General features: G+C 41.5%; 1 protein-coding gene across 1 annotated transcript in view; it reads left to right on the top strand.

Annotated features, from left to right (window-relative positions):
- Positions 1 to 649: 649 nt before the first annotated feature.
- The window catches only part of TGFBR3 (transforming growth factor beta receptor 3), a gene marked incomplete at its 5' end in the record, with an annotated part of 104151 nt that continues 76811 nt past the window's right edge, over positions 650 to 27989 (top strand). Inside the window, one exon of the mRNA XM_080623449.1 lies at positions 650 to 710. Within this exon, the coding sequence (XP_080479575.1) occupies positions 650 to 710 (61 nt within the window). The remainder of the gene's footprint in view (positions 711 to 27989) is intronic.

The following is a 27989-nucleotide window of genomic DNA, read 5'->3' as shown; positions in this document are numbered from 1 at the left end:
GACATAATGATTCTGAGCAGCTTTGTGTTTATATTTATTGTCAAGTGGCCTGGAAAAGTTTTCAGAATTTGTGATACTGAGAAGTAATGAGTTAAATTTATCGTGTTCCCAGTAAACCAGCTAAAGCACACGTGAAACATTGCTCTGTGGTATAATAAAGGTAACAGCAGATAATTAAGCAAACAAATGTTTGTATGTCCCAGAGAAAGTCCGAATACTTAAAATAAACACGTCTGAAGCTTTGAGCACTACTGGCAGGCTTCAGTTGACAGAAAGAACTCTGGAATTTCACTTCCAAGAAGATCACAACTTGCACAATGTACAATGTGAAAGAGCGGCAGCCGCACAGAAGTGCAAGAGAGGGAAGAGTGCTGAGCTGTCAGTACCTAGGCTATCTGGTAATATAAAATGGACTTCTTCAGTAGTTCTTTAAGAAAGAATTCTGTTTCTGTTATTACAAGAGAGATAATTTTAAATACCTGGTAACGCTTCTGTGATATTTGTATTCAAATGTGTTTCTACTTCTTTCTGTAGGCAATTAAAAGTCTGGAAGATCTGATTTCAAAACACACCACAAATTTCAAAGGAAGTAAATCTACATGAAGAGCTACAAAGGGAGTTGATTTGAGAAGATACAGTGCTTGCAAAAATGTCTTCAAGTTGTGCGACTTCAGTGTTTGCTTTGATGATTTTGTGCTTTGCAGCTGCAGGTAGGTGACATTATGTAAATCATGCATTCATTGGAACTTATTTTATATATTCAGAATTATTGATCAAAAATACTTTTTCATACTGGAAAAATGTAGGTCAGTTGGGTTTTATATAAAACTATTGTGATCATAACTGCTGGTACGGTGATGTGAGGAACAGTGCTGTTCCTGTGAGAGCATTTTCTTGCACCTATTTTCCCCTTTAAAATCATTAAAGAATTGCAGTTGTAATGTATATTATTTTTGTAATTATTTATTCTAAAAAGAAAGTAAGAGAAGTGTGTGGTGCACATATATTATAAAGGGGAAGGTTGCTGTAGAAGCCTTTGGGCTGAAAGCAGGATAGCTCTGCCAGTATGTGATGCTGTGGAGCTATTAGCTCTGCCAAGAGGCTGGATTTACTCCCTTGGATGCAGGGTTGTGCTGGTGAAGCTGAGCTGGGGTCTCTCTCCAGAGCTGAGCTCAAAGGGTGTACCCCTTTTCAGTTCAGTGCTGCCTTTGAGGGCTGTAATCTACAATGAAGTCCCCGTTATTTTAGTTCATCAAAATAAAAACTGTGTTACAGTAACTTGGGACAGAGAGAGAGCTGTACGGTTCAAGTACCTATATTGTAGTTTCTTCAAGTGCTGAAGTGATTCTTCTCGCTATGTTTGTTTGTCAAAGTTCTTCCTGTGGTTGCAAGGGGAAGCCTCTTCTTACATGTCCAGCATACAGTGTGGGTCATTGGAGAGAAGGCCAAGTGCATATACAGTTAGTCAAAATGAGATAGTGGGAAAAGTGGACAGTGGACAGATGGTTTGCTTAAATCTGAGATGTCCTCACTGTGGAAAAGATGACCAGCTTTGGAAGAGACAGGGCTGAGCAATTAAATGTGCTACAATTCGAATTCTTTTCATCGTCAGCATGGAAAATTATGTTGTTTCAAGCCCTCAAGCCTTGTGGGACTTTCTCTGGGCTTGACCTCCTGAGGGCGTCCATCCAACATTAGTAACTTCGATTGTTTAATAGTACATGATGCTAAGGTTTTGCAATAGCTTCATTCCAGATGAACTTGCAGCAATACAGGGTGTGTCTGAGTGCGTCTGCGGCTTGAGCTGAGGATGTGAATGCTAGTCTTGGCTGAGAAGAGCAATTGCTGGGAGTGAATCTGAATTTAGAGATGCAGAAAAATTGGCTTTGAAAGAAGGTGCCAGTGAAGAAAATAAAAACTGGTTTAATTGATCACAACCACAATTCCCTTTTGCTGCTGAAGAGATTGCTTGCCCAAGAAGCCAGCTTACCTCTTAATGCCAGCTTTAACTAACCCACTAATTTAGAAGTGTTATCAAGCACAGTATTATTATTGGTTATTAGCATGTCTGTCCTGAAGTTTGTTGTGGTTTTTTGGTTTTACTCCCTAATTCTGTGTTTTTGTCTGGCAGCTATTCTTGAAGCAAACTCTTAAAAAAGCACTGTGGCCTTGGATTTGATCAGATGCTTATTCTTAAGTAGAATAGTAGAACAATTTTGGCTAGAAGGGACCTCTGGGAGTCTAGTCCAGCCTGCTGCTCAGAGCAGGGCTAGTTTCAAAGTTACTTCTTTTTTGGAGACTCATTCTTTCCACTATCTTCACGGGAAGTAGATAGCAGAAGGGAGTGGAAAGGGTCACAGTTCGTTAGGAGGAGGTGAGGAAGCACTCTGGTTGTGGTCCTGTGGGTTTTGGTTTTCTTCCGTGCTTTTTATTTTTGCAGTAAATTCTTAATGAGAACACCTACTTGATGTCCTTTACAGAGTATAGTGAGTACAGTGGGATAAGAGCAATAAAGAACTGATGTACTCTGATGAAGTGTGTGTGTCAGGGAGCGATCTCGGGCAGATACAGTTATAACCAAGGAAGGACTGTTCTCTGAAGGTTGTTTAGATAATGCTTTTGCAGTGTTTTTCTGTTAGTAGTCCTGTTAACCTAAACAATTATACTTTAAATGCAGGGAGTTTGTGTCTATAGGTGAAATAGAGGTGGGAGCAAGCAGCATGTTCTAGTTGTGTGGCAGATGTCCATGAGCTCTCGTCAGCGTGATGGCCAGGGGACCACAGGCTCGGCTCTTAGTTGCCAGTGTACAGAACCCCTGCTTGTTCAGGCTTGAACCATTACCAAGCCAGTATAAATAAAACTGAGGAATATAAAGAAGACGAAGAAGTATAAATGAAATCCCTGCATGCCTGTGGTGAAGCCTGGGGGAGGCAGGGGGCAGCATGCCACCTCCCGAGGGTGTTCAGTTTTATATATTGAGCTTTTTCCAGCTTACTCTTGGTTTCTGAAGCAGTGAGGCTGCTGCAGGAGAACACACCTTTTTCTTGTTTGCCGCTGCTGCTATTGGTCTAGGTTTTGTTGCTGGCATTCCAGTACCTTCAGCATTGTTATATTTTTAGATATAGGTGATCTTCTGGACAGAGTCTGTGTTCATGTCTTATTTTCTTTTCATTCTTGCTTTTTAAGGTACTTATGTGTGAAATCTATCTCAGGAAAGCTCCATGTGTTGGATGGCATGATGCACAGAGATGCATATTCAAACCCAAGCTACAAAATTGCATGTTTTTCATGCAGATTGCTTAAAGAATACACCTTACTAACTTTGCATTGAAAATGATCTGCCTAAGTATTCAAAGAATATTTGTCTATTCCTCTACCCTCTCTTACTGCTCAGATGTATGTAGCTAAATGCTTATCTGAATCTGATTTACTTTGACCTTGTACTTGGATTTCTTGTAAGCTCTTATTTATACATCTTTAATTGTACAGAAAAAGACTGCAAAGAAAACCTCGATTACTGTGAGCCTTTTCTTCCTCATGGAAAGTTCAAGGCAGGATGGAGAAGAGAACTGCTGGCAAGCTACCTGCCTGTCTGAACGAATTATGTTTTTGAAGTGGGCTTAGACTAAGGTCTGGCAACCTGCAATAGGAACTCCACAGAAACACTCAGAACTGCACACGCTATAGCCTTGGATAACCTCATAAGCAAGTCTGACTTTGTAGTCTTAGGAGCAAAAATATTCTGTCCTAATGTGGCTTAAATCAAAGTCTGAAATGTATTTATTTTACTTCTGGAAATTTGATTGGAGGGCAGCTGAAACAAATACTTGCCCTAGACCCTGAGGGCCAAACCATCAACGAGATAGGTTCTTCCACAAAGAAATGGGAATGTGTTTTAAACTTGGTTTTTTTTTTCCTTTTTCTTTCCTGCTTTACTGTTGAGCTGGAAAGAAGATAGGAAGGTGATGGAGCCTGTGGACCTCCCCTGGCCCAGGGTCTCATTCAAGCCTCCTGGAGTAGATCCTCCTGCAGTGCAGATCATTCCTGCTGCTGACAAAGCCGTGCAGCTGTGGTGTTGATACCAGCCTGAATTCACCCATGCAGCTGTATTCTCCTTCCCTCATATTCGGTATTTCCTGTGTCTTCCTTGTAGAAACCTCTCTGAAGCTGTCCTGTAGGGGCTGTAAGGGTTCTTGTGAAAGGTGCTGAGAAATAACTAATTAGGAACCACCTGATGAGCTGTTAAAGGTGGAAATTGCTCTTAATTTTTTTTTTTATCCCGTCGTGGAGTTTTGTGGTTGTGGTCAGGCTGATGGAGAGACTGTAAGAATTGGATATATTGAAGAATTTGCCCGTTTACTGTAAGAGTGCGCATTCTGGTTTATCTGCTTATTTTAGGTCTGTCTCTATGGTTTTCTTTCAACAGCTCTTTATTCCCTAGTTCTCTATTGTTATCTTAGCTTTTTTTCTTTCTTTCTGCATACTTGTTCTTGTAAGTAATCTTGCATTGTTCAGAGCATGTGTGCTTCATTTTCAGGAAGGCTCTTCGCCTGTGTCTGGTGTATGTTTTGGATCTGTGCCCCCCAGATATGGTGGTGGTGGGTGCCGTGTTAATAAGCATCACAACAGGAGGAAACAGGCCTTGTCATGACATCATTTTTGGTTCCGTTTGAAGAGGAGATTCCCCTGACCTTGAACATGGTGTTTCCAAAAGCAATGTAGGATCTTTCAAAGTATGATAGAAAGTCCTTCCACTGGAAGGTAAAGAACACAACCTAAAAATACATATGCTGGGGAGACACACACATTTCTTTGTTTTAAACAGTGTTTGCTGGGTATTTTCCCAATGTAATTAAATGGTAAGCTTCATTTTTTCCTCAGTACATTTGTTGCCAGAGGTGTGGGGGGTTTTGTTTAAATTGTGGTTAGAGGATAAGAACCAAGGGACAAAGGTTGGCCCTCGAATTATTAGGGCTGAAGGAAAGTGCGGACTGCAACTTGTGAATGGATAGAGTTCACCCTCCACCTTCCTTCTCCTTCAGTTCTTTCTCATAATGATTAAGTGACGCAGTGAAGTTGATTAGATGAATCTTTCAGACTCAGTCTCGCCTTCTGTGGCACTCCTCTTATGGTCTTGTTTGAGACTGGGCACAATACTCTAGAAATGTTGTAAAAAATGCTAGATAGAGGGAAATAATAAATTCATAAGCCTGCTGGTTACACTTGCTAATATACCCATGTGCAGTCATTCTTGTTTACCACAGGGGCATGCAGCTGACTTGTGTTTCCCGCTTTGCTTCACCAGAACTCTCCAGTCTCTTGCAGCAAAGCTGCTTCCTCAACAGTCAGTCTCAACTCTGTATCTCCAGAGGGTTATTCCCTACAGGATGCAGGAATTCATGCTTGTCATGAGGGGAGAGCAGGGTAGCCATGAGGGGTGAGGGGAGATTGTGAGGGAGGAGCAGTGGCCGCCATGACAGGCGAGGGCAGAACGGGGGCAGCTGTGAGAGGTGAGGGGAGATGGTGAGGAGAAAGCAGGGGCTGCCACAGGGCAAGTGCTGGGGCAGTTGTGAGGGAGGATCATGAGGGGACAGGAGGGGTGGCCATGAGGAAGATCATGAAGGGAGTTTTGGGGTGGCTGTGAGGAGAGATTGTGAGGGGAGAGCAGGGGCCACCATGGGCTGTGAGGAGTGGCCATGGGCTGTGAGGGGTGGCTATGAGGGGTAAGGCCGGCAGCCATATACTGTGGGCCATTATGAAGGGGCAGATGAGGGATGGCTGTGACTGGAGATCATGAGGGGAGATCAGTTTGTTGTTAGTGACATGGTTTAGTGGTGGGCTTGGCAGTCCTGGAGTAACAGTTGGGCTCAATGCTCCTAACGGTCTTTCCCAACCTAGGTGGTTCTGTGATTCTGTGGTTTTATAATCAGGCAATTTTAGCCTTTGTTGAAAAGCCACCCAGTCCTATCCCTTTATGATCTGGTTAGGCAGTCTTTTAGAGAATGAGATTAACCAGTACACTGAGCATGACTTGCAAGCTGAGAGAAGAGTTAGAGGAGCAGAAGGCTGGTTCACGTGCTTTGCTTGTCGTTGTTCACGTGTGGCTTGCTTGTCCCATACCTGTACTGCTGCCATGTTCTTTTTGTGAGAGCCCGTCATGCTTTCAGTGCTGAGAAATACTAATTAGGAACCACTGATGAGCCTTTAATGGTGAAAAATACTCTCATTTTTCTTCTTTTTTAATCCTTTCAGCACCATGATGGTGATTTGAAGCATCTTCATGTCAGCTGTTTAACTGATAGGAAGCCAAATGATCAATTCCTAACTTCGTATCAGTGAGCTGGTGAGATAGCTTTGAGAAGCCAAAATAGACATAAAAAATATTGATAGTTAATCTAAATTTCACACAAAAAAGAAGTAATACCTTTCAAGCAGTAAATGATGTGTTTAAGTGAGCAGTTTAAATACAAAGACTGATCAGAACTGGGACGCTAGACTAAATCTGTAGGTCCTCTGAGTTAACGTTTCTTCAGCACTGCAGTTTAGTGATCTGTTCCTGTGTAAATCTGGGTTTTTAATCTGGTTTTCTGCCTGTCTCTCAAGCAGCTCAATTGAGTCAGATCCTGTGCTGTTTCTTTGTGGTTTATGCATAAATAGTGTTTTTATCTTCCAAAATGACACAAAAATTCTGAAGAACTTTGGAGCATCACGATACAGAGAAAGGTTATGTATTTTAGAAGAGATAATTGTATCACAGACTTGGAATGGTTTAAACTCAGCAGGCTGCATTTTTCCTGTATCAGCAAGGCTCTGAAGCTAAAAACAGTTGGATTTCAGCGGAGTTCTGCGCCCGTGTTGGAGCAGTAGGATGTTGGGTTGTGGGTTCTGACTCAGCAAAACAGCCGGGTGCTGTATCTAAGTGCTTCGCTGAACGAGAGCATTGATGGGTAAACATGAAAGTCTGGCTCTTTGACTAAAACTGACTCTGGATGATGCCAAAGGAATCCTAAGTAGTATCAAGTCCATAATGCAGTATGTGTATAGGTGCAGGCAAATCTGTATGTCAGTATAGACTGAGACACAGTAGTGTCTCTGGAGGGAAGTACTCAACTGATGAAAAGTAGTTTTGCAGAAAATGTCATGGTATGGACTGGTGAATGGCATTAATCCTTGTCTTTCTAAAATCTATTGAAGTTTTTTAAGGAGAAACTTGTCTTTAACAAGTCCTAAGCATCACATAATTATTATATAAATACTGTTCTAAAAATAATTCTTTTGTTTTCCAAAGGGAATTGGGATTTTGCTTTTAGATCTTTTAATATCCTTTCTGTACTGTAGGCCCTTCTTAACTCTTTCTTAGCTTCTCCATTTGTCATTTATGTTAAAAATAAGACAAACCTTTGATCTCATTAATAAAAAAATGAAAAGGGCATACTTGGTTAACTGGAGACAATATTTTTGTCTTGTCTGATGTCAAGGAGAGGTACAAAAGTTTTCTGACTCAGGAGTCTACAGAGTAAAGTAGTAGGTACTCTGGAACATAGCTGAAAATAACTGTCTTCTAACTAACAAGTATTTGCATCTTTATGATTTTAGAAATCATTCTTCTCCCATCAGAATGACCTCAGGTGTTGATGGGCTGAACCTGTTCACTTTAAAGGCCAAGAACTTTATTTTGTGCATGCTCGTTTCTTTTGCTGCAAGGTCGTATAAGGAGGTCATGTGCAAGCATCAGTTTTATCTGTAACAGGAAGAATGAGGCTCCAAGGGCTGTAAGACCCCAAACCCAGCATTCCTGCATGTGATCCTAGGGTGTCTCAACAAGAAGTGGAGCATCTGCTATTAGAAAAGCAGTTGTTACTTGCACATGAGGAATGTATTGAGTTTCTGCAAGTCTTTTGCAAGCTTTTTGCACTGAAATAATATTTGCGTGAATCAATGCTGTTGTTTTACTACTGGTTATGGTATAGTGTAGTGAAAATAGAGGGTTCAGATATATTCCTTTTCGAAGAGAAATAATTTCATCCTCTGTAGCTAATGACAAGAAAAGGAACTGAAGTCCTTCAGGCTGTAAGTCACAGGAGAGTTGAATTTGGAGTGAAAAATATATATTTAGCACGAAGACTTTGTGCCATGTTGTTACCTGAAGGCATTGAATTGGATTCCTCTTGGGTGTAAACTTGTTTTAAGTCAGTGGTATTTCAGCAAGGATAAATTTTGACTCCAGGTGACAAAAGCAAAGGTTTAAAACAGCTCCAATGAAGTGTAGCTGCTCCAAGCACAGTGAGCTTTTCTTTGTATTTTTTAGTGTACTTTATAGGATGGAGCTGTTGTTCCATTATTGGGCAGCTGCTACACTGTGAGACTTACTAACAGGCAGTTAATAAAAAAAGGATATTACCTGTGAGGGATGGAAAGAACTAAACAGGTAATGTCATTACTCTCACTATTGGAAGCAGTGCATAGAAGAGCTAACAAAGGAATTCAGGGTTAGGTGATGGGAGCATTTATAAGGTTTGTTGCTGTTTTACCTCTTAAGCAAAATTTTACTTGCTTCTGGAACAGGTTTGATGTTTGGGGTGGTTGTTGTTTTATTTTAGAATTTTTAATTAATTTACTAACACTTGGAGCCATGAGTGGGTGAAGAGTTGGTTTTGTGGTTATCTTTGCTTCTCATCCTCTTTTTCTTCCCTTTCTAGATCACCAAATTTGCCTTATGTCTGAAAAGGATGGTTGATGCAATTCATTTTGGAATAAATAAAACTTTCATTTACTAATTTCCATTTAAATGGAGCAATAAAACATCTGTTCTATTAGAGATTCTTCTCCAGCTATTTTGATTCAAGCCACTAAGTCAAACTGAGATTTTTTTTTTTTTCCTCCACAAGATTTTGTGCCTCAGTGGGAGTAAATGGCCACTGAGCATCGCAGTGTCATGGCTGTTCTTCAGGCCTCAGCAATGGTATGGAAGTGCTCTGCTGTGTCTGAGGTCTGTGGTGGAGTCTTCTCCGTGCTGCTGACTGACACACTTTTTACACAGCCAGCTCACAGCTGCCCTGCGAGACTCGGGGGGTGTGTGTGTGTGTGTGTGTGTTCACCCTATGTGTGACTAAATACAATTGCCTGTGTCTGAAGGACCTTTGGGAGAGGGTGGAGGGAGTTACTTGCTGACAAATCAATTCTTCCCAGCTGTGGCCTGTCCTTGGCCATGAGCAAAGCTCCTGGAGAAGAGCCCAGAGGCTGGATCAGTCCTTCTTGTGGAGATGAAGGTGGCCTGATGGCCATAAGTATATTAATTATATTTTTATATATACTTAATTAAGTATATTAAATGCATAAGCCTAACCTACGAGCCTCAGCTTTTGACTGAAAGATGAAAGGCTTGTATCTGGATTAGTGACTTTCTCTGTGATCTCGTCATGAGTTATTTCATCTCTCAATCTTGGCCTCTTAATATGTAAAACAGATGCGTTCTGCCCTGTCATCTTTCATGCAGGACTGTTTGAAGGGCTCAAGTAATAGCTTTAAAGTACTTGGATCACGTCAGTGCTAGCTGCTGTTATCTCATTAATTCTTCAAAACCTCCCCCTGCCCTTTTTTGGAGGCATGAAAATGGCAAAGGTTTTATTTAAAGGTCTGTCTTCCTTTTTGCCTGCCTTGTTTGTGTTTAGACTCCTGGATGCTGAACTGCAGAAGTTCTTTGTGATCACAGATAAGGAGCAAGCTGGTTGAAGTTTTGGCAAGTCATAAATTAGTTATGATGTCCTGAGGAGTGCCTGAACTGATGAAACTGCTTCTCTTTTCTCTTTCTTCTCCTGCCATGCCAACCTGTCCTGGTTTAGCAGTAGCAGTCATTTTTTCTCATTCTTAGTAGCTTGTGCAGTGCTGTGGTTTTGACTTTCGGCCTGGGAATAATGCTGATAAAGCCGATGTTTTCAGTTGCTGGTCAGAATGTTTACCCTGACCAAGGACTTTGTGAGTCTCATGCTCTGCCAGGGAGGAGGGGAAGCTGGGAGGAAGCAGGGACAGGACACCTGACCCAAACTAGCCAAAGAGGTATTCCATACCACAGCACGTCATGCCCGGGATGTCGAACTGAGAGTTCCTGGAAGGGCTGGAACTCTGCTGGGTGGGGGGCGAGGTATTGGTCTCGGTCTGTGAGTGGTGAGGTACTGGTCGGTGAGCGGTTGTATTCTCTTCCCTTGTTATTTCCTTTATCATTATTATCATTGGTGGTAGCAGTAGTGGTTTGTGTTATACCTTAGTTATCTCAACCCGTGGGAGTTGCATTCTTTTGACTCTCCTCCCCGTCCCTTCAGGAGCGGAGGGAAGAAAGGTGGGGGGGGAAGTAGACTGTGTGGTTCCGATTTACGGCCTGGGCTTAAACCACGACACAACCCTTAATTAAAAGAAAAAAGTAAGTTAAAGTTTATATTTTACAGGAAGTAGAATCAATCGTTCTTGAAGCAAAGGGGTAGGAGTATGGAACACTCACTTCAGCTGTAGGCAGAAGGATTTTCAGGTGAAATGTTCTCTTTTCTTGCATCATTAGAAGAAAACTTAGCAGATAGGACTACGTTACATCTCATGCATATTTTGAGCAACACGGTAGAAGTTTAATATGTGGGTTCAGTTTCTTGCAGTAGAGCAGACTTCACCTTTGAAGATAATTTGTTAAACTATGTAATTTTGCAAGTTCTTGGTTTTCTGCCTGTTGTGCTTTGAAATGTTAGATCAGTCTGGCAGAACTTCCTCTTATAGAACTAATGAATTCAAAGCAGTAGTTGTTTTATGGGATATTTTCACCTTTAGGCTGAGAAATTGTTTGAGAAAACTGGCAAGAAAACTGTTCAGAGATTACCTTGGATATCACTTGTCTCAGTTGCTTTTTGGAACTAGGCCAGGAGTAGTTGTTTTTCTTGCTGAAGCAGAGCCTCATGGCCATACTGAGCGCTAATGTTTGATCTCTCTGGTATCATCACAAAGGGAAGTAAGAGAGCTAAAATATGCATCATAGCAAGGGCTCGAGGTTTTTTTAATGATTGCAATTGTCTAAACTGTAACACCCAGGCAAATGCTTCTCCAGTGTCTCTTCTTACGAAGCCAGCTAACTGACTTTAGTCATAGGTTTTATAACGGGGGGGTGGGGGGGAAATCGTGTAACTAAAATGGTTAGAATAAGGAATGTTTCATGCCTGTAGCAGAAAAATAAAAGCAACCCTGTTGCTTGTTAATACTCTTGAAATCCCAATACTTTTTTTTTTTTAAATTAGCAAAGCTAGGCTGGTTGTTTTAAGCAATCTCATGCAAAAAGTAAAACAATGTGTAAGACTGTGGTGACTGGTTTTGAATGAAAGAATTTTAAAAACAAAGTTACTTAATTCTAGGTCTGTTACATTTACTGGATCTCAAAAGTCCATTTGCAGCAAGAAGCCTGTAGGTCAGCTCTTGTAAATACCAAACTGAACTTCAACTTTATTGGTGTGATTCAGGAGAAAAGAATTCTAATGAAACAGTACTGAATATTGAGCTGCTTGATGGTGGTGTTAGAGAAATGGAGAAAACCTAATTGGCTAATACTACTGGTTGCTTCAGCATCACACAAGCAAAAGTTTTCAGCAAAGGAAATTGTTCAAGACTTTTCAAGTAAAGGTTGTTGCTAACAAAGAAGCCCCCCTGCCTCGAGAAGTCCTAGAATGCAGCTTCCTTCTTTCTCCAGAGAAATTATAATGCACTTAAGATGGTTTAGGTCAAGCACTCACATATCTATCTGTGATTTGACAAAAGTGCTGAAAGGAAATCAGGATTTATTGAGGAGTATTCCTGAGCAATGAATCAATGATTTTTTTTGCCTGATGGCCTGGATTAATTTAATTAGAGCAGTAAACATTTTTTGCTCTAATTGAGTGAACTAATTAAGTGGATTCAGTTCTGATATCTGTGTTGTCTTCCTTGTTCCACTTGCTCTCCTTAATTTTTTGAAAGGAGCAATTCTCTGCAGTAGAAGGGGTATGATTTTTCTGTAGTGCTCCTTACTGCCAGCCTGTATGCTGGTGCGCAAGTGCCCCCCTGGTAGGGTCCCTTGCGAGAATGTTTCTTCAAGGATTCATTTGGCTGCTTCCTGACCTACAAGCCCTGCAACCTGGAAAGGGTCATTACTTACTTTCTGCCCAAAGTCACTACATCTTTTGCCATTTAATCCCATTCTAAACCAGTCATTGGGTGTCTGATCCTGACATGGTCCTATAACACTACGTCTCTAGGACAATTTTGTGGCAGAAATTTGAGAGCAACGTAGCACAGCTCCTGCTTCCTGAATGGAATTAATCCTAGGATTCATGGCCTGAAGTGGGTAACAATCAGTTATCCTGGTCTGAAGTCTTCTGACACTACTTCTCCACTTCTGATTTACTTTCTTTCTTGTTAGGTCCTCCACGCTATTTTGTTAAATAAGCCATGAGCGGTACAGTTAGAGATTTAGTGGGAACCTGCTGTGGTGCCAGTGAAAGGGGCTTATGCTGTTACTCGCTTCCAGTGGGACCCTGCCATGACTGTGATGCTCTCTGCTCCCTTCTTTCTTTGGGGGTACATTCTTCCTCCTGTGGCTCATACCTCAGTGTAACCATCTATATCCAAGATGTGTATTAATATGTTTTCTTAGTTAGGATGATCTCATCACAAATGAGTATTTGATGCCTTTGTAATGCTTCTAATATACACACAGAGCAGCTGGCACAGACTTTTTAAACAACAGTCCTTGTAATCTCCTGGATAATCTCAAAGAACATTTAAATACAACAGTGCAGTTACTTTGGAAGTTTTAAATGTAAACATTTTTTCTCATACAATGGCTTAGCATTCTGGGTTATATATGGGGTCTCTCTCTGCATTCATGGCGAATGAAAGCTGTAGTTGACTGTCCTAGGTGGTTAACTAAACTGTTCATGATTATTTTAAGGGCTGTTAAAGAATTGGTGAATGGGAGTACACTTCTGTGCTTTATTTCTGAATATATTTGATTTGTTATTGTAGCCTTGTTATCCATAGAGAAGAGTGTTTGTGCTCAACAAGAACTTCATTCTTCTTTTCCAGGCAATCTTGGGGCACTGGGAGTCAGGCTGAGAGCAGTGGGACTGCTGAGCTGCTCTGCCTTGTTTCTCTCTTGTTGTGAGTCAGGTCTGTGTTGACCTCAGAGGTGTGTCTGTGCTGTGTCTGTTTATTCAGTTGTTTGTATCCCATTGGAAAATGGTGGTACCACTCTTCAGCTGGATCAGTAGGGGGTGGTTTTTTTAAAGTGTGGATAGTAAGGCTTATGCTTAACCAAGTAACTTCCCTTGCAATGTAATGTGAAGACTGCCTTTCAGTTGTACAGCCAGTAAATGATCACAAATCTCATGAGATGTTAGTAAAATAATGGGTGTTAACTTTGTTGAACAGAATGGAAGTTTAACCACTTTTCCACTGATAGGAAGAATAAGTTTCAGCCTGGCTCCTGTGTGTTTACATGAGAGCTTTTGAAGTCCTAGAAGAGCAGTTGGTTTTTCCCTGCACCTTCATGATTGCTAGAGCAAACACAGAGACCCTTGAAGGTAGGTGGCAGGAGTAGTGGCCTCCCTTTGTTTTTTTGCAGCAGTTCATGTTTGTACTAGATCAAAACTGTATTTTCTCTTATAGAAGTGTTGAAGTACTGTTCAAGTACTTTGAGTAGCTTCATCTGTGGTTCACCTGGTGGCACATTTAGACTGCATCTACTGAGTAAAACATATCCTGTCAGAATTGGAACATATGGCAACAAAACCATTTGATTTACTGCCTTAGCTCTGCCTCCTTACCCAAAAATACGCAAAAAGCTGTCAGGAACGCTTTTTTTGGTCATGTGACTGATATAACTGTACCAATAAGAAGGGTTTGCCAACGTAGCAGATTCCAACACTGATATACAATACATTATGGAAAGGAAATGCACCATTGTACAATGGGATGTTGAAACTCACATGCTTTTCCTATTAAAATTGTTAGATGAGAGGCAGTAACTGAATCTGGACTGAGCTGGAACCCTTCACACTTGGGGCGTTATGTTGCAGTGTTCCGCAATGAAAACCTGAAACATCTGAGTTTATCTCAACCCTATCAAACAATATGAAAGAACCCTTAGGGTGATTTAACGAGGCCCTGTATTGGGTTCTTTGTCTGCTTTTTCTTTTCAGTTTGTGTTAAAATGCTATTTGTTTAATATCCAACTTTTGTCAGCTGGGAAGGATAGTGCCTAGCTGTTTTTTACCCAAAATCAAAACCTTATGTTACCCCCTAATTATGGATATGTTGAAGTGGGCCATTTGACTGTTATTTTATTCTACAAAAATAATAGTACTAACTAAAAAAATATGTATATGGGTATGTGAGATGCATAGCAGTGGGCACACTCAGATTGTTACAGATTCCAGCAAAACAGATTTTACTCTATGAACTGCCACCACCAAGTGCTGACTCAGTGTCAGCTCTTATGTGTACCTCTAATGCTTAACAGGAAGGGATATTACTCACTTTTAATGCTGTTTCTGGAGGATTGTTTCAAAGCTTGCAAAGCATGTATGAGGCCCCACAGACTGCTGACTCCACTGCAAAGTTATTTTACATCTAGTAAGTTACAGGATATTGAGACCGTTTTCTAAATACCACTATCCTTTACTGATTGTACTTGAAAACAGAGTTATGCTGTTGTAAGTGTTGCCAAGTCACTTTGCAAGTCTCACTTGTAAGGTTTCTCACTGCTCACCCCTGTGTAGGGCTGGATTGTTGGTTTGTCTTTTTGTTGGAAGGAAAAAGCCACCTTGCTCACTGTGGTATCTGTTTCCAGTTAAGCTGTGGTGAGAAAGCTTCTGTGATCTTGCAGCGTGAACATCCTCAGGCTTTTACATTCAATTAATATTTTGTGGTTAGTTTTTACAGAATCTACCTGCCTTTTGTTTTTTCCCCCTCCTTGAAGCCTTGTTTGTTTGATCATTCAAGAACGAGCATCTAGAGTTTCTGTGTACTGGAAAAGACAATGACTTGCACTGCATCACTGACAGTAGGGTTCCCTGTGGGAGTCTCTGCTGCCCATAGTGTCAAGGGGTCTCTTGCTTTCTTCAGGCAAGCCCTTAAACGGGACTTGAACACTTGCCATACAGAGAGATGGATTTCAGCTCTGTGGGGTCTCTGCAAGGGAAGTACTTATTAGATGTGTGTGTATGTGAACATTTTATATTTTCATGAAACCTGAATCAGCTTTGAGGTTCCCTGAGACTTTTTTTTCCAGGCAGCAGTGATACTACAGTACATGCCTTATAAAGGTTATGTTAGCGTTGGGCACAAATGACTTATTTCCTGAGTTAAAACTCCTTTCCCCAACTTCCCTTTAAATAAAAAAAAAAAGGGTAAAAGTCAATAAAAGATTACTTGAGGAGAAGAGCCATTGTGATTTCATATGGAGGCCATCTCAGTTCTCTTTTTATATCTGTTGCTCGCCTGGGAGTATACACTGTACTCATGTCCTGTGCTTGAATTATTTCCAGCTTATTAATAGTTTTGCAAATGCATTTAACAGTTAACTGCCAGTGTGCGTGCTCCTTGTGGTTACAGCTAACAAGCAGCTGGTCAGTACATTAACAAAATTTGGGCTCAGTTAACTCTTGTAGAACCACATCTCTGCATTTCTTCAGATGCCTTGTCAAAACTATGTGGGGAGTAATCCAGTAGGATAACACAAAGAGCGTGTGCTTAATAAGAAAAGAAACGAGCAGAAGGAGGTCAGGGAGGAGAAAATCCTGTTGCATTTTGGAAAGGAAGAAGGGGTGCATCGAGCAGGGCATTGAGTTGTTTCTAGGTAGAAAGAAGAGTGGTAGCATTTAGTAAGGAAGTTCTTAAGCAAAACTTTACCTCAGGGGAAGCGGAAAGAGAGGCATTAGTAATTCATTTAAGAGCTCTGGCTGATACTGCAGATCACCTTTTGAGAGAGATTTCTTAAGTGAGCAGTTTTACTTGTCTGTTGAGAATGATTTTTGTTTTGGTGTGGGGTTAGTTTCATTTCTGGTGGGGGTCTGAAGGCCAGAGAAGAACCTCAAGGGTACTGATTAGTAAGTGTTTTATTTTACAACTGAAGTTACATACTTTTATGGCTACTTTAGCAGCTTTGACTGAATCTCATTCCTGACTCATTCTGTCAAAATGTACATTTGAGATAATCAAAATCATGCCTGTCCAGTGATGAGTCATTCTTTCTTTTAATGAAGAAGAGGTGCAAGTATAGGATATACACGGCCAAATCTTTTTACATGTGGCTGCCATCTGCGTGAGTTAAAAAACTCCCTATGAATCAGACGTACAATATGCATGTTCTCTGTTCCCTATAAAGGTCTGCTCCCAAGTTGTTTAGAGTCATCCTTTCTCACTCTCCATTTAGTCCTTTCTCTGGCAAATCTCCCATGGATTTCATCTGGATTCTTGCCTGATGAAGGACTAAGAGCTTGACCCTGTGAGATAATAAAACCCCACCATCCCCACAAGAACCAATGGATTTCAATGGGAGTTGAAGGAGGTATGTGCTGCTGCAGTGTTCAGCATGATGCTGGCTTTAAGGTAATGATTTTAAGACTTGGCTGCCTTACAGTGTACATACTTGCTGGCCCTAACTTGATTAAACTGCAAGTATATTACCATGATTTGAATCCTCAATGGAAAGGAAAACACATGGTGTCTCTGTGGATTTTGTGGCTTATTTAGAATGAATCTTTTCTTCTGAATGTGTATATTGAGATGTTCCTCACCAGAAAATTCTGGCTTATTGGTACTCTTATTCATTTGGAGCTGTTTTCCTAAAAGCAGGGATCCAAGAGCAGATTCCTTTGAGAAGTGGAGGCCATGAAATTGTAAGTTCTAGGAAGGGTTGTAACTTTGATTCTTACTGCACACAACCTTCCAATATGATTCACCATTTCCTTAAAAGACTCCGGTATCTCCAAGTTCTTGTTAAAAACAAAGAAACACAAAGCTAATTACCGCATCCCAGAAGAAAACATATTACATACTTAGGCCATATAATGAGATAATGAGTAGTGACCTTCAGCTCTTCATGTGGATAATACCCTTTAGACTTTACTTACAAAGCAGACTACCAGACCCAAGGCCTGTTGTTTGAAAAACAGAACTCCCACCAAATCTTTGAAGGGAGAATGAACTATGGAAATTCTTGCACAATCCCCAAATTAGCTTTCAATTAAAAACGAGGTAAATGTATAATGCAGTTTAACTTGCAGATGTTTTTGACATTGAAAAATTGTTCTTTACTGTTGTAATGCTGTTTATAGGTTTCTCTCTGATTACTGCTGTGCTGAAGCATAGGGAAACTCAATTTTATGTTGAAAGGATAACCTTTAAAAGTTTCTTGAGTTGAAGGCTACAGCATGGCTACATGATGCCTACCAAAGAATCACTTTGTATTGAAAAGCAAACCACAAACATAGGTAATATTCAATTAAAGCAACATTTGTTGAAAACGTAGATGTATTTGTCACCTGAAAAACTAGGTAGCTTTTTGGTGTTAAAGCTCTTTCAGCCTTTCCAGACTAGCATTTCTGTTTGTTATAAAAACATTTTTTGGTGCATGCAGTTCTTCTTTTTCACCATATAATTGGCATCACACAAGTTTTATGGGGCTGGGTTACACTGTGATTTGACACATGGTACTATCTGGTCAAACAAGATAACACTTGTGTGTTAAAACACGTCATGCTTGTTATCTTCCTACAACATGGACTTCCGTTGTGATGACCCAGTGACACATAATGTTTATGCAGATAGAAATAGTGAAGTTTGGGTGCTTGTAAGTCCAGCAGAATGGATATCCTTTTGCTAAGGCCCAAGTGATACCTGCCCCAAAGAGATTATAATGAAAAAAGGTATGAAACAGACTGGTGAAGATGTTCTTGAACTTGCAGCAAGAGCTGTGTACAAGATGTTGTCAACCAATAAATTTGTGTTTGTTCAGCTTAAGGAAGTAAATATGGAGTTTGACTGAGAAGAGTGCAAAGCTGTGAAAAGAAAGAGCAGACTGCAAAGACTGAAGTAAAGAATTGGAGAGATCATGGGGCATATGCTGTAAAATGCTGTTCTGGCCAAGTGCTGTATCATTGCATACTTAGACCTTCAGCTTCTCTTTCATTGTGTATAACAGTATGTTGGGTTTGTTTTTTTAGGGGAGATGTGAATCACAAGTGGTGTTTGTTGTGTAAATAGTTCAAAAAGAACATGCTGTGTTAGGTAAATACCTTAATTTCAAGCCTCATTTAAAAGCCATCAAGGGTTGGTTTTTTGTTTTTTTTTTTTTTTGCCTAAGGACAAGCTCACGTTTTCAACTGCTAATTTTCTTTTGCTCTATAAATTAGTGGTAGTAATGTTAACAGGTTATAAATGGGGAAAATATAGCCCTGGAGTCACATTGGGGCAAAGCATTTATCTTAAGTGCTAAGCTTCCCTTTAAATGACAGTTACATATTTAGGAAAGCGGGACCTGTTTTGCTGAGTGCAAGAATTTCAACAGCCTCAGATCCCTGACTCCTTGAAAATACTCTGAAAAATATTTGTCTAGGTCTTAGGACCTGGCATTTCTGGTATAGGTCATCTTGCTTGGAGATAACTTCACTGTGATGGTGGCAACACTGAGCTATGGTGGAATGGCCTCTGGACTAGCGGAGGGTTGGTTAGTTATTTTTCCCACTTCAGTATTAGCTTAAAAGTTGAGTTTAATATGTAACATCAGACTTCAAACACGGCCTGTTTTCAGAGTGTGGTGTAAGCACTGAACTTGTTAATGTTCATGTATTGTTTCTTTTGCTTCTAGTCAGCCTTTTTGTATGGAGATTCACAACAGCGATTTCTCAGGCCACTTGACCTCTGCACTTGTATTCCACTCATCCTGTTGAGTCAGCCTTATGAAGAGGACAAAGTTCAGTTTCTTCCAGTTTGTGGAGGAAAAAACAAAGATGTTTTCTGCTTTTCATAACTATAATCCAAAAACAGTGTGCTTGAAGAGCAGATGTATTTATTTAATTGTTTGAATATTGACAGTTTAATAGAAGCAGCACCAGATGAGAAAAAACATGCCCTTGATCTAGGCAGATCTGTGCCCAGCAAACAAGCCTCTTTGTTATTGAGGAGATATTTATTAATTTTTAAAAAAGCTTTTTTATGGTTAAAGACCATAGATACAGCTCTTCATGATGAGATGCTTTCAGAGCTGGTCTGAATCAGAGGTGGTTTTTTTCTTCCCATAGAAAGATTTCTCCTCCTCTGGGGCAACAAACTACATATCATAGAATCATAGAATAGTTAGGGTTGGAAAGGACCTTAAGATCATCTAGTTCCAACCCCCCTGCCATGGGCAGGGACACCTCACACTGAACTGTGCCACCCAAGGCTTTGTCCAACCTGACCTTGAACACTGCTAAGGATGGAGCACTCACAGCCTCCCTGGGCAACCCATTCCAGTACCTCACCACCCTCTCAGTAAAGAATTTCTTCCTTAGATCCAATCTAAGCTTCCCCTGTTTAAGTTTGAACCTGTTACCCCTTGTCCTGTCACTACAGTCCCTGATGAATAGTCCATCCCCAGCATCCTTGTAGGCCCCCTTCAGATACTGGAAGGCTGCTAGGAGGTCTCCACACAGCCTTCTCTTCTCCAGGCTGAACAGCCCCAACTTTCTCAGCCTGTCTTCATAGGGGAGGTGCTCCAGTCCCCTGATCATCCTCGTGGCCCTCCTCTGGACTTGTTCCAACAGTTCCATGTCCTTTTTATGTTGAGGACACCAGAACTGCACACAATACTCCAAGTGAGGTCTCATGAGAGCAGAGTAGAGGGGCAGGATCACCTCCTTTGACCTGCTGGTCACGCTCCTCTTGATGCAGCCCAGGATACGGTTGGCTTTCTGGGCTGCGAGCGCACACTGAAGCTGGCTCATGTTCATTTTCTCATCGACCAACACCCCCAAGTCGTTCTCTGCAGGGCTGCTCTGAATCTCTTCTCTGCCCAACCTGTAGCTGTGCCTGGGATTGCTCCGGCCCAGGTGTAGGACCTTGCCCTTGGCATGGTTAAACTTCATCAGGTTGGCATCAGCCCACCTCACAAGCGTGTCGAGGTCCCTCTGGATGGCATCCCTTCCCTCCGGCGTATCAACCGAACCACACAGCTTGGTGTCATCAGCAAACTTGCTGAGGGCGCACTCAATCCCACTGTCCCTGTCACCGACAAAGATGTTGAACAAGACCGGTCCCAACACTGATCCCTGAGGGACACCACTCGTTACCGGTCTCCAGCCGGACATCGAGCCATTGACCACAACTCTTTGCGTGCGGCCATCCAGCCAGTTCTTTATCCACCGAGTGGTCCACCCATCAAATTGATGTCTCTCCAATTTAGAGACAAGGATGTTGTGTGGGACAGTGTCAGACGCTTTGCACAAATCCAGGTAGATGACATCAACTGCTCTGCCCCTGTCCATCAGTTCCGTAGCCCCATCATAGAAGGCCACCAAATTGGTCAGGCAGGATTTCCCCTTAGTGAAGCCATGCTGGCTGTCACCAAGCACCTTGTTGTTTTCCATGTGCCTCTAGCATGCCTTCCAGGAGAATCTGCTCCAAGATTTTGCCAGGCACAGAGGTGAAACTGACTGGTCTGTAATTCCCCGGGTCATCCATTTTCCCCTTCTTAAAAACAGGGGTTATTTTTCCCTTTTTTTTTTTTTTTTCCAAATCATCCTGCACAGTAAAAACCAATAATGTAAAGGGATTTGAATTTTGTCATTCAAATTCTGTGTTGTTGATTCAGACTTTCTGTTTTCCAGCTCTGTGTATGGAGGCTCTGACTGATCATCTGTCTGTACTGGAGTGGCTGGTATCTTTGGTAGCTGTTGGTCATTTTGCGTGACCCTAACAGCTGGTTGGGTGGAATGGATGAAGGCATTGAAATACATGCAGTTCTCAGAAACAACATGTTTTAATCCTACTTTTGAGCTACTTTTTGACCTCTGGAGCATTCATCTGTATTTAAGATGCTCTAAGTGTAGCTGGCCTCGTCAGTTAGATGCTGCCTGCCTGCAGCAGGCTACCCAAGACTATCAGAAAGTAGTCTGCCCTTTGTCACCATGTCTTCTTTTTTTTCTGCCTGGAAACTTATTCTGGGCAAAATAACAGGAGTTTGGCTGTTTGTTCAGGACTCTCTGGGATCTAGGAGCTTGGTTAAAGCTACTGATACAGGTCTAGAATTGCTTCCAGGTATTTAGAAGTTCTGGTGAGATGGCCATGGTGCAGACATACTGGATGCATACTGGTGTCACATTGCTGTATAGCCACGCAGGATCTCCCCATGGGAACCCTGAATTGGAATTCTGCTTTTGAAAGAGAGGACTGACCATTGCGGAGCTTAACTTTCTTTTATTCTTTTTCTTTTTGCTGTTGTTTGTTATGGGCTGACAAATGGTTGCTCCTCTTTATATTATAAAAAGTTCAGGGCAAGACAGCATTTTACAGTGATCCAAAGAGTTTATCCTAGGCTCTTCTGCTGCAGGGCATTTGCCTACAAGCAACCTCTTCTGCCATGGCCAGAAGACTGTAAAATCTAATATAGACCCCTTCTATATCCTTGTAAACTTCTCCCTGGACATCCTGGGATATTTTAGCAACCTACCCTGTTTCAGTAATAATGCAGGTGAAGCTGTGTATGGTGTGGTATTTCTTTTAGGCCTTCAGATAGTATGGTGATCTTGCAAGGTGAATGTGTAAAGAAACTGCAAAAGATGATGTGGAATAGTTTTCAAATCTGTAGCATCTTGTGAGCATATATTTTGTCTCATAAAAAAATACTGTAATAGTAACCTGGGATAATTATAAGAATCTGTAAACCAAACAGGATTTACTCGGGATCTGTTTAATCAGAACAGTAAGTAAAACTTCCTGATCCTTATTTTCATTTCCCCTGCATTTCCTCTCCCTTAGCCTTCCCCTGTGACAGGTAGAGGTTGATCTAACTTGGACTGAGAGCTCATCTGGTAAAAGCATTTGACAGCTCCTTCAGTCTCCTTGAAAATGATTCTGTATGAAAAAGAAAGCATTAGGTTGATTCAACAAGAGTGAGTAACTCCATGGTAGCTGAAGACTTGTGCCATGGGGTCCCAAATATCTAAATTACCTGAGGCTACAGTGTATCCATTTAACAAATTATTAAACCCATTCAAACCTCAGCTCTCTCCCACATCAGGTCTAATACTCCAGTGTAGCTGTAAATGCAGTTTCCAGGAGCTGAACACAGAAGATGAGGATAAGAAGAGAGGTGTGCTGAAATGCAATTTGTTACTGCTTACAAAGGAGTTAGCCTCAGTCTTGCCTTTCATTTGAGGTATTAATAGTGGGCTTATGGGAATGCTCGTTAGGGAAGCAATTTTAAGAGACCTTGTGTCATTTCTGCAATGTCCTGTCATTGTGAATGGTGACTTTAGTAATGCTGAGGAAAGTAAACGAAATTGCTTCAGGAAGAGCTATGTTCAAAAACAACAGTCTCCTGCGTGCTCTTCAAAAGTGGAACAAATACTTTCATATTACTGAAGTGTGATTGATTTATCTCATTTCCACTGATTCTTTTGTGAACATAGAGGTCAAATAGCTTTGGAGAATGTGTGTGTATATTTACACATACACATATGTACATGAAAGTTAGTGAGGTATTGCATGAAGCCCTTTTGATAATCAGAGCAGTTGCTAAGCTGTGATTATTTGTGTTCTCCACTGTGGAAGGGTTTAGTCAAAGTGAAAATGAATGAGGGACTTTTGAAAGTGGTAGTTTGTGTCACTGTTGTGCTGATCATGGACTAGAGGGAAAATGTATTTGCGCAGACAGTACATTGTCTAAAGTCAGCTGTATCTCTTTCTAGGAAGGTCTCTTCATGCTCCATCTGTGGTTTTGTGAGCACAATCAACTCTGATAGCTTTCTGCTGCCCACAGTGGGGACAAGGGTGCTGGTTACACTACTGCCCTTGGTGGAAGCCAGCCTTAGGTGCTCCTCAAGCCTTCCTCCCTGCCATTCGTTGCACAAAAGACCAACGGAAAGCTGCTTAGTCTCTTTATTGCTGGGTTAATTTCCTGTCACATAAGTGAGTTGAATAAGCTCCTGGCAGGTCTGATGAGCATCAAAATAGGCATAAAGTAGCTGGGAAGTGTTGGTGGGAAGAAGAGAGGTGGAGGGAATGAGACGCCCTGGTTTTGGTTGTGTTGAGATGTGGGGTGATTCAGTATGTCTTGTAAACCTGCGGAGTTCACTTTCAGTGGCTTTTCATTCTTCTGCCTGTAGAATTAGGTCCGTCAAACCTGCCATCCTGTGAGAGACTTGCTCATTTGAGTCCATCCCCATGGTCCCATGTGGATGGCACAGCACCCTATGTATGTGAAGCACTGAGCTGTGCCCTAGATGCCAGTCATAGCATTTGTCACGCACAAGCCAGTATCTGGGGGCCTGCCTGCACCCACGCTGGGGCTTCCCAGAAAACTTCAAATACCATCTGTGCACTAATCCATAGTGCCCCACTGCTGCCTTGGCTTGGGGCTTCACCCCTGTGCATGGCCAAACTGTTGCACTTGTCTACCCATGCCTTTCCCTGGTCTAAGGGCTCCCATCTCCTGGGTGTAAAGCAGTATTGCAGAGTGAGTTTCATTTACTCTATTAGCTGTCATCTGATTTTTCACGTTGGAGGCAGGTCTAGGCTAGTAAACTGAGGTTTTTAATCTCAAGTGCAAATTGAGAGTAGATATGAAGGAGGGAGTTCATAATTGTAGCAACAAAACCTGAATTCCCTGATTCTTCACTACTAAAACTGCATGAGGAACATCCTTTAAGGTGCGTTCTTATGTTTGACTGGAGGGGTGTTGCAAGCTTTTGAATACATTGAGCCAAGTCCTTGCTGGACTTCCTAAAGTCCTTGCTGACTTTAGGAATATCCATGGTCTTGATGAACTACATGAGCCATCATGCCTACAGTCAGCCAATGCTGACTCTACTCAGATGGCTTAAAAAATGACTCTGGGGATTAGCTTGCAAGGGTAAGGCCTATTACCATGATAACTTAAAGGCCCTTTGTATTTCTGCTGTAATGACACTTCTGTTTTAAACAGAAAAGGCAGCTGCAAGGTTTGGTAGGCCTTTCTTTTTTATTGTTGCAGTTTTTTGCCTGTCTTGAGAGTTAAAGTAATTTTGTAGCTGAGCTTGTCACACAGCAGGGAATTGAATATTTGGTAATAAGTATTTTAAACAATGTTTTAAAGATTCTGGCATGTGGACTTTAGAAAACTCTGAGGCCTTGTTCTACAAGATGTTGCTTGACACTGTTTATAAAACATAGGCGGATGCCTGTGGATCTCTATTAACATATGTTTGTTCTTTTGCTTAAGGTAATCAGATCTAAATGGGCTTTATAGATTAATGTGTATCTTTTATGATGAGCTTGAAAACTAACACGATAAAGGTTTTTTTCTTACTTTAGTCAGAGATGGGAGAAATTTTTTGAGGATTAATTGGCATATATGGAAATAGTGAAGAAAAATGCTTCTTAAAGCCCAAATTAGGTCAGCTGCTTACTGTTGGTGCTTACTAATGGCTGTTCTGATTGACTTCTGTTCCTAGTAACTCAGAAGCAGGGGGTGGTTTTGACTTCTGCAGCAATATCCAGGTGTGTAGTCAACCCTTTTGAAGTATGGTTACACATACCACAGACCATGTATGAGCAGCTGAGCCATCAATGACCTGTGGACCACTGTTCTGTTATGTTTATAGCCCTTGTTGGAGATTGAGCTGTGGTTTGAGCTATCTCCAGCGCCAGTCTGGTTCAGCCAAGTTGCCTGAGGTACCTTGATGAGCTTGGAAAAACATTTGCCAGCACTTAGTTTTATAGCTTTCAGATAGGAGAGTGTGGACGCTGTTCTCCTGTCCAAGGGGATGCTGTCCTTGAGTTCAGGATAGATCAAGGACTACATAACCACTCCTCGATACTGGGGCCAACCTCATGTTGCCTCCTCTCCTTTATGCATAGTCAAACAGTTTTGGGTACAGGGTCCTTCCTTGTTAAAAACAAACCAGATAATAAAATTAGCAAGTCCGAAGAGAAAACCTGTAGCGGGGTATATTCCAGAACTGATTTCCTTGCTGATACTGCAACAGAGGCTGAGCAGAGTTGGTTAACTGAGTGGGGGATGGGGAAGAGTATAGCAGGTTTTGCTTTTTTTCCCCCTTTTTTTTTTTATGAAGTTTTTACATTTTTCAAGGCAAGACTGAAACTTTAAGTGTTTTGAGGAGGGAAGATTTGTTTTGCTTAAGCATTTGACACGGATTGGTTTTCAAGGTTTGTGCAGTGAGACGTTTAGTGAACTCATCCTTAAAGGGTCAGTTACAGGAATTCAGCCTTCAATTGAACTTGTAATCTTGTTATTTTTAATTAGGAAAGGGCTGGTGCTCTTTCAGTTGGGGAGCCATCTTCTCCCAAGACTGTTTCCTTCCCTTTGGCTTGTGCTGCTTCTGAGGCCCGCTGCTTTGATGGGACCAAGGCAAGCAGTTGCCAGCTGCCACAGCTGGAAGCCCAAGTAACAGAGCAACAGTTTTCCCTTTTAAGAAGGGGCCTGTCCACTGCTGAACATTTCCAACCCGTTTGCAGCTGAGGAGGTGGGAAAGGCAGCTCCAGCATGTCCTGGTCTGGCTGGCAGCATGTGCATCACACGTTTCAAAGCCGCTGCTCTTGTTCCGACTCTGTGGCCAGCGGCATGTTTATCAGATCTTCTCCGCATTCGGCACTGAGCAGATGTTCCCTTTTTTAGTATAAAGTGATGTTGCTGACGTGCTAGCTGGGATTTTAGGGAAGGGAAGGCTTATAAAGCTTCATGTTGAAGTGGAGCACCTATACATCAGCATAGAAGGGCTTCTGACAGGCAAAACGAAGGGGTAGGAGGGGGAACCAAACCCCAAAGCTAAAAGCTTTTTGCATCTGCTTTTCACTGAATGCCTGGTGTTGCAAGCAGGGTCCACATGCTCCAGTACTGGACAAGGATTAGAGGCAGTGACTGCTAGCCTGTTGTTCAGATGTGTTAGACACAAATGGGAAGTCTCCCATGTGCCCCCAGGGGTAGTGGCAAAGTTAAAGCAGAAGATTGCATGCAAGTTGCTGTTGAGCTTAAAGCTGCACTCTCTGGTACTCCACATCTCACTCATCAGAAAGATATCTTTGCAAGGAAATCACTTCTCTGTCTCCAGGTGCGTGTGCATCAATATGCAACGACATCCAGAATGCATTATTTCCTTTTTGAAGACCAAAAAATGACTTACCAATAAGCCAATTGACAGATAAAAAAGCAAGGCATCTTACTGAAAGAAAAGTCCTTTGTATGTATTGTCCTGGGTTCAGCAGTAGCAACAGCTACTAAGAAGGAGAAAAACTGACTGCTACTGCTGAACCCAGGACATGTATGTATGTGCAGTGAATGACAAGTGCTGGTGAAGCCGAGTGACTGCATAGGAACTGTTTAATGAAATAATAAGGGCTGGATAGAGCAGAAGACAAATTACAGAGAAGTTTGAAAGTTGTGGAAAGGAGTGCATAGAGAAAAAAAGGCACAGACAGAGCCCCTGTAAATTCAGTGTGACTGTGTGTAAAGGAGAAGCAGCAATTTGGGCCCAAATAAAAGAAATTAAATAAAAAGGAAAACTTTAGCTATGAATTTATTTTGGAGCTTGGATGACCTATCAAAAATGATGCTCATGTTCTGAATTAAAGGAAAATCTGTTAATGGTTTGTAGAAGTCTCTAATGCTGTAATGGTTTAGAAATGTTTATTGAGTGTCTAATAGTTCCAGTAACAACAATTATAAAATCCTGGAAATTGAAACCTCTGGTAGGTTTGCACCCTGATTCAGTTAACATGAGACATCTCTAATCTCTCCTGATCTCCTTGAGGGTGCTCTCATTAGCCATCAGGTAAGACTTGGGCTATGAACTCTTTTAACTGTGTGATAGTGCCCCTTGGACAACCAGTACAGCACCATGTATTTTGGGCAAAAAGATGGCTGCGTATGTAGCTGCAAATGGAAGTCAGTGGGGATCAAGCATAAACAAAATCCTCTTAAACCACAAATCCTGCCCCTAATTGAATGAATATCTTGTATAATCTTACTATTACTGTGTATTTTGGTACCTTCTTCTGTAGCTATTGATGCTGCTTCAGATGGGATATTAACACTTCCTGTGCTGGTTTTAAAATTGTTAGAAGTTGTATCAGCACCTTCGAGAGTACCCATGAGTATACAAAGAACTGAAGTATACATTTGCAATTGAAATAGGTAACACTTTGCTGACAGGCTCAGAAGACTTTTTTTCTTAAGTAAGCAGAGACTGCTGAGGTCTGATCTATGTTTAATACATGTTTTTATGCATGCTTTTTGATGATGCATGAATTCCTGTGTGGCTGATCATGCAGGCAAGTATGGTTCTTTCTCTTTGCCTCCTGAAACTGATTTTATGAAGTCTGGCATTTCCTCTCTGTCATCTTCAATTTACTCATTACAGTAACAGCAGTAGTATGGGTAAGATGGCTTGAGGAGTTTCAATTTATTGAAAATACAATGGTTTTGAAGTTTAAGCTATTTTTGTTCTAAGCAGGCATTTCATTTTCATAGTCTTCCCCCTCCCCGCCCCGGCTTTTGGCCCCCATACAGAGCTCTCATGTAAACCAAGCAGAATGCTTCCTGTCGTTGTCTGATAAAAAGTGCACTTCCATTCATTGTTTTCATGCAACTTCCTATCCTTTCTACGGTAAAGAGGGATAAATCTGAGAGAATTTATGGGCTATCTCTGGGGAAAAGAGACTTTCACAACAAGAAGTTTGACTGCTGTTTGGAATAATGATCAAGGAATGTTACAGATAGTTTG

The sequence above is a fragment of the Psittacula echo genome (assembly GCF_963264785.1).
Source record: "Psittacula echo genome assembly, chromosome: 7".
Classification (NCBI taxonomy): domain Eukaryota; kingdom Metazoa; phylum Chordata; class Aves; order Psittaciformes; family Psittacidae; genus Psittacula; species Psittacula echo.
Note: the sequence above shows the minus strand (reverse complement) of the source record. Positions and strands in the feature narration are given on the sequence as shown.